Genomic DNA, 7,059 nt, shown 5'->3' on the forward strand with positions numbered 1-7,059 from the left:
TTTGCTTCAACATTTTTAATAAATGGATTTCCTGTTACCCAGATTATTGATTGTTCTTACTTCATATCATCATCTTGGACCACAACTTTAACCATCTCCTGATCTCGTCGCTGTCTCCCATGGTCACGATGTTCTGCTGGGGCCTCAAGCCCCATAGTGTCTGTAGGGCCTCAAGCCCCATAGTATCTCTGTAGGGCCCCAAGCCCCATAGTGTCTCTGTAGGGCCCCAAGCCCCATAGTGTCTCTGTAGGGCCTCAAGCCCCATAGTGTCTCTGTAGGGCCCCAAGCCCCATAGTGTCTCTGTAGGGGCCTCAAGCCCCATAGTGTCTCTGTAGGGGCCCCAAGCCCCATAGTGTCTCTGTAGGGCCTCAAGCCCCATAGTGTCTCTGTAGGGCCCCAAGCCCCATAGTGTCTCTGTAGGGGCGGAGTCACCAGTGTCTCTAGGGGGCGGAGTCACCACTGTCTCTAGGGGGCGGAGTCACCACTGTCTAGGGGGCTGAGTCATAAAGGGGGATATCTTCTATCTGAATAATCAGATTTTCTTTTTTTCTTTTATGTTGTAAAACAAATTGAGGCGATGAGTTGCAGTACACCACAGCGGCCACCAGAGGTCGGGTTTGAGGCCAGTGAAGAGCGCCCCACAACCCAGCATGAGTTAAACAATGATTAATTATTTCTAAATGACTAACATACAGAATATAACATTTAACAATTTAGTCATTAAGCTTTTTAGCTTTGTCCAAAGCGATAGACAGTGAATTTAGATGAACGTTGTTATTGGAGCAGGTCAGGGAGGGAGTCAAACCCAGACTAGACCAGTCGTATTATAAATAATAATGAACACTAATATGTTTTCATGTGAGCATAGGACCCAACAGTTAATAATCAGAGGTGAAGACAAGCCTTCCCGCAGTGACCAGAGTGTGCATTAAGTCATCGATCCAAAAGGTCATTAACCTCAGTGCGGCTAATCTGATCGTCCCCTTCCTGTGGCCGTCTCTTCTGGACCAGTAATCACATTCAGCCACGTAATCCGTTTGTTCCTCTGGCTGATGGGCGGCCTCCGATGGAGGAGGGAGAGCACTCAGCGGTGGACTGACCGCTCTGCTCGGCCCCCCGCAGTGCTCCGTGTGGCCCTCCTCTGAACACGTCCCTGTCTCTCTCTTTAATGTCAGGCTGGTGACTCGCTGACGTGGTCCTCGGTGGGAGAAGAGGACGCTCCAGTCTCACCGTCCGCGTCGTTTCCTTCCCAGCAGGATCCGACCCAATAAGGATCACGCTTCCCACAATCGGGTTAGAGGATCCTTTTTGTGGGAAACGTGGACGTGATGTGATTACTGCTGGATGGAGTCTCCCCTCCCCATCCCTCTCTCTCTGTCTCTGGACATCAGAGGATCAAATGAACTACAGATCAGCAGACAATTCAAAGGCTTTGCATTAGACTTTGGTTTTAATTGTGACACAATTAGCAACAGAAATGAGGCCCACAATAAGTTGATAAATAGGTTCTGTTTAATGTTAGTTTGGAAACGTAACACGGTTCAGCGATTGGTTATAGTGGTTATGTCTGGAAATCAGAAAGTTTAAGGTAGCGTATAGAAAACTGTTCTAGGGAAAGGGCTTTTATTAGAGGACGTATTTAGAGGTTTAATGTGCAGCAAAACTCCTTTATTCTTATTCTCTGCCAACATTTGCACTTGAGTGGAGTGTTGGTCGGTTGTTGGTCACAGGACAGTCTGTAAAACAGTCTGTAAAACTGGCCTCACAGCGCCACCCCCTCTGACAGGTCGGAATGGTTTGACCCGTAGCTGACGATGGTGAAGGCAGTAGAAATGGGCTGGACCGGGTCTTGACTGGACTGCAGAGGTCAGAACATGAGGAGCCTTTCTCTGCTCTACATCATGAACACAGAGCTTCTCATGCACCATGAGGAGCCTTTCTCTGCTCTACATCATGAACACAGAGCTTCTCATGCACCATGAGGAGCCTTTCTCTGCTCTACATCATGAACACAGAGCTTCTCATGCACACTATATTGTGTAGAGATGGTTTTTGTATGTAATCAACTATGACAAATATCGGTCAACCTCTTGGCCAGGACTCTCTTGTAGAATAGATTTTTAATCTCAATGAGACTTCTCCTGGTTAAATAAAGGTTAAAAATTTAATGAAAAAATAAAAAAAATGGTCAGTTCTAAAAAAGAAATCGAGAAAATATATGCCCATTATTTAGCTTTATACGAAAATACCGATTCCCATTTAAAAGGTGTTCAAACTCTTCACTTACGTCGTCAAACATCTTGTTGCTGTAGATCTCGTCCTTGTCAATGAAGGTGAGCAGGATCCAATCACAGAGTATGGAACACTGGAATGAGCCAATCAAAGAACCAAGTGGTAAACGACACGTGATGATATTTACACCACAACGCCACACTGGCATTACAGGACGGTTTTAATGCACCATCCAGCACCTGACTGGACGGTACCAATTAAAGTAGTACATCAATATAATGTATTATTATTGTTATTATGAATGTTATGATTATTAAATCATCAATCCCAAATACTCACCACCCCCACGGAACCCAACGCCGTCACTGAGTTGATGATGGTTGGAATGAGGCTGAACTTCCCCGCCTGCAGGGTGTGAAACATGTTGTGAAACACGCACACACACACACACACACACACACACACACACACACAGGCTTGACATGTGGAGACGTTGTGAAACATGTTGACATCCACATGAACCATGTTGACATGATGTCAACATGTCCACCACCAGGCCACCTACGTATCCGTGGACGATGACGTCCAGGCGGATCCCGTAGGCCTTGATGAGCGTCCTGGACTCCACGCCGTTCCGCCTGTAGTACTTAGCGAACCTGAGGACACAGAGAGACCGTTGGGGGGGGGAGGGGGGCAGACCTGTAGTAGTAGAGCAGACCTGTAGGGTCTGGGGGGGGGGGGGGAGTAGACCTGTAGTGGTAGAGCAGACCTGTAGGGTCTGGGGGGGGGGGGGGGTAGACCTGTAGTGGTAGCCCGTGGTGGGGAGGGGGGGGGGGGGGGGGGGGGGTAGAGGGGGGGGGGGGGTAGACCTGTAGTAGTAGCCCGCTGTGGGGGGGTAGACCTGTAGTAGTAGCCCGCTGTGGGGGGGGGTAGAGGGGGGGGGGGTAGACCTGTAGTAGTAGCCCGCGGTCGGGAGGTCCTTCCTGGTGTCCAGGAGGCGGAAGGAGTAGGTGGGTTTGCATTTGGAGGAGTCCAGGTCGAAGTCACACTGCCAGTTGATGAAGACCCCGATGACGCCGCCCTGAAGAGGAAGAAGCTTCATGTTCAAGGTTCTCTTCTTACATTACACACGTCCCGTTACACGGTGAGAGCCTCAGGAGGCGTCCCCCTCACCGTCTGGCAGAGGCCGGCCCAGTCCTGGCCGGCCTGCTGGGCGATGTAGCCCAGCCGGAACACGGGGCAGTAGGGCTCCTTCAGCGCGTGGTAGTGGCAGCGCGCCAGGTACTTCTGCAGGTCGCGCTTCTTCGCCGTTTCTTTGATGTTCCCTCTGGGGACGAGAGGACATCACCCTCTGCACGGGAACACCCACGTCTGTCTGTGTGCGTGTGTGTGTGTGTGTGTGTGTGTTGCACACACCTGGCCACGTTAAACATGGGGAAACGGATCATGTTCTTGATGAAGACGGTGAAGTTGAAGGCCTCCAGCAACGGGGGCTCCCTGGTAATCAACAACAACAACAACAACAACAACCACAACACCCCGTCATCACCATGGCAACCCCCAGGTGGGCCCAGCGCGCGTCAGAGCGGCGAGGGGGACTCACCGCGCGGCGGCGTACTCCTCCACCGGGCACCAGGCCTGGACCTCACAGGTCCGGAAGGCCTGGTCGTAGTACGGGACGCAGCGGCCCGTCCTCCGGCCTGGGGGGGGACGGACTCATGAGAGACAGACCGGCTGTCTGTCTCTCCTTCATGTGTGTCTGTCTCTTGTGTTTAAAACACATGAAGACAGACGCTAGCCTGTCTGTCTTTCTCTCATGTTTAAAACACACGAGGAGATAGACAGCCTGTCTGTCTCTCATGTGTTAGAACACATGAAGGGACGTCTGTCTGACGGGGAGGAGAAGGTTCTAGGAAGATCAAAGTGTACCGTGGCCATCAAAGTTCACTTCTCCCTCAGTGCAGTCCGAGTCCTCGGTACAGTTGGCCTTTGGGACGGAGAAATGCTGCAAGGACAGATGAAGACAAGCTGCCTGTTAGGATCTGAACCGGATACACTGTAACCACAACACTGTGAGGGGAGGGGAGAGTGTAACCACAACGCTGTGAGGGGAGGGGAGAGTGTGAGGGGAGGGGAGAGTGTAACCACAACGCTGTGAGGGGAGGGGAGAGTGTGAGGGGAGAGGAGAGTGTAACCACAACGCTGTGAGGGGAGGGGAGAGTGTGAGGGGAGGGGAGAGTGTGAGGGGAGGGGAGTGTAACCACAACGCTGTGAGGGGAGGGGAGAGTGTGAGGGGAGGGGAGAGTGTAACCACAACGCTGGGAGGGGAGGGGAGAGTGTGAGGGGAGGGGAGAGTGTGAGGGGAGGGGAGTGTAACCACAACGCTGTGAGGGGAGGGGAGAGTGTAACCACAACGCTGTGAGGGGAGGGGAGAGTGTGAGGGGAGGGGAGTGTAACCACAACGCTGTGAGGGGAGGGGAGAGTGTAACCACAACGCTGTGAGGGGAGGGGAGTGTAACCACAACGCTGTGAGGGGAGGGGAGCGTCTGAAAACGCCACTGAGCCACTTCAGGGAGGAGCCTGGCCCTGAAACAGGTCACCTCCCCTTTCACTTAATACAGTTTGTTTTTTAGTTTCTACAGTTATACGGTTTGTACAGTTATTAGTTATTACAGTTTGTACTGTTATTACAGTGGGTACAGTGGTACAGTGTACAGTGGGTACAGTGGGTACAGTGAGTACAGTGTACAGTGGGTACAGTGTACAGTGGGTACAGTGGGTACAGTGTACAGTGGGTACAGTGGTACAGTGTACAGTGGGTACAGTGTACAGTGGGTACAATGGTACAGTGGGTACAGTGGGTACAGTGTGCAGTGGGTACAGTGTACAGTGGGTACAGTGTACAGTGGGTACAGGGTACAGTGGTACAGTGGTACAGTGTACAGTGGGTACAGTGTACAGTGGTACAGTGTACAGTGGGTACAGTGGGTACAGTGTACAGTGTACAGTGTACAGTGGTACAGTGGGTACAGTGTACAGTGGGTACAGTGGGTACAGTGGTACAGTGGGTACAGTGTACAGTGTACAGTGGGTACAGTGGGTACAGGGTACAGTGGGTACAGTGTACAGTGTACAGTGGGTACAGGGTACAGTGGGTACAGTGGGTACAGTGTACAGTGTGCAGTGGGTACAGTTACCAGAGCACTGTTCCACTGTTCCCAGAAGGCTAGCTGAGCTCACCTCGGCGCAGGTGGCCTGCGTCTGGTCGTGGGTCACGTCTCGTCTGACCGTGGTGCTCATCACCTCGAACCCCTGGAGAGGAAGGTTAACATCCCCTGGTTAGCTGGTGGGCTGCAGCGTTACAGTGTGACTCAACTCTGATGGGGTGAGCGTGTGTGCGTTCATGGACATGCATGTGTGCGTGCATAGGTGCGTGCGTGTGCATGTGCATGTGCATGTGTATGTGTGCGTGTGCGTGCGTTCATGTGTTCATGCCTGCCTGCATGTGTGTGTGTCTGAGTGTGTGTGTGTGTGTGCCTGACCTCTGAGGGGTGGGCGTACTCCTGAGCGTCATGCACCAGCCCCCCCTGCACCGCCGTGCCCTTCATCCTCGTGTGCACGGAGCTCTCCAGACCCGACTCGAAGTCCTGGTAGGCCTTCTCCTTGATGAAGACGTACCTGGACACACACACGCTGTCACCTCCTCACAGAGCGTATAACAACATATCACATAATAGAACTCTACACACCACCACGTGTTCAGGGCTGAAGGGTATATAAAATCCCGGTTGAGATCAGATTTCAGGTCAGTAATGGCCTGTAAGACCCTGTCCCTCTCCCTCATCAATTATCCTGCAATCCATCCGTTTTGTTAGGGCTTTTGTTTTGCATTCATTTCAAGCGAAAGGCTTTTCTAAACCACAAGAAGACTCAGACAGGAAGCTCATGTCTCCATGCATACCGTTTAATGCATCGGCGTACAAGTTGACGCCAAAACTATTTCTGTGTGGTTACAAGCAAAACGTCTCAGGGGACACACCTCTCGAAGCAAACAAACAAGCAGAGCTCGCCATACTTCAAAACAATAAAAAACCTTTGCTATAGTTAGTGAATAATTATAGTGTTTGTTTTAGGATAGTCGAAGATTCTGGGCTGGAACTGGTGCCTGTTGTATCTGATGTATGTGTATGTGGGCTAGAGGGAGGGGGTATATGTGATGTGCTATGCCAATCTGGTGTATATATGTCTATGTTTAATGAAATGAATGTGTCTATTCTAATGTATGTTTCATCAGTGAGACCAAAGACAATGTTCATGCAGGACATGACAATAGTATAAGTATATATATAAGTATATCTAATCTAATCTAATCTAATCAAATATACATTTCTCAAGATCAACCATTCTTAAAAATATATGATACATTTAGAAATGAGTCGTGACGAAGAAGAAACCGAGCCTTACCAGATGAAATAGGTGATGACCAGGAACTGCACCCCTCTGTAGATGACTCCCAGGTTCCGGTTCCTCACCACCATCACCTTGGGGGTCTCATAGTCCAGGAAGCCCAGGAGGTAGTCCTTGAAGAAGCCCAGCAGCCCCATCGTGTTGCAGAAGTGCTTCAGCGTCTGGTGTCTGCCTGGTCTGTGCTTGGACATATCATTCCTCCTCTGGCTGTGAGTCGGTGGAGATCTGAGACTGTTGTCTCCCTCTGTCCTCTCTCTCTCTTTTTCGTTTCTTTGTTTCTCTCTCTCTCTCTTCTCTCTCCCTCTCTCTCTCTTGCTCTTTCTCTCACCTCTCTCTCGCTTTCTTCTCTCCTTCCTTCCC

At 50.8% G+C, this 7,059-nt stretch overlaps 1 protein-coding gene across 2 annotated transcripts; it reads right to left on the minus strand.

The window, feature by feature from the left end:
- Positions 1–761: 761 nt before the first annotated feature.
- On the minus strand, positions 762–6,953 carry p2rx2 (purinergic receptor P2X, ligand-gated ion channel, 2). 2 transcript variants are annotated; one of them, XM_084489777.1, is made up of 12 exons: positions 6,697–6,953; positions 5,775–5,910; positions 5,473–5,544; positions 4,162–4,237; positions 3,836–3,932; positions 3,649–3,729; positions 3,406–3,559; positions 3,183–3,313; positions 2,798–2,888; positions 2,572–2,637; positions 2,288–2,365; positions 762–1,380 (listed from the first exon to the last, which is right to left on the minus strand). In XM_084489777.1, exons 1-12 carry the CDS (start codon positions 6,888–6,890, stop codon positions 1,021–1,023), a joined length of 1,536 nt encoding a protein of 511 aa, XP_084345903.1. In that variant the 5' UTR covers positions 6,891–6,953; the 3' UTR covers positions 762–1,020. The 2 variants fall into 2 exon arrangements, with proteins under 2 accessions (XP_084345903.1, XP_084345904.1); XM_084489778.1 differs by lacking the exon at positions 762–1,380 and adding an exon at positions 1,662–1,858.
- Between the last annotated feature and the right edge of the window lie 106 nt (positions 6,954–7,059).

This window comes from Micromesistius poutassou, assembly GCF_964030765.1.
Source record: "Micromesistius poutassou genome assembly, contig: SCAFFOLD_1128, whole genome shotgun sequence".
In the NCBI taxonomy this organism is placed as follows: domain Eukaryota; kingdom Metazoa; phylum Chordata; class Actinopteri; order Gadiformes; family Gadidae; genus Micromesistius; species Micromesistius poutassou.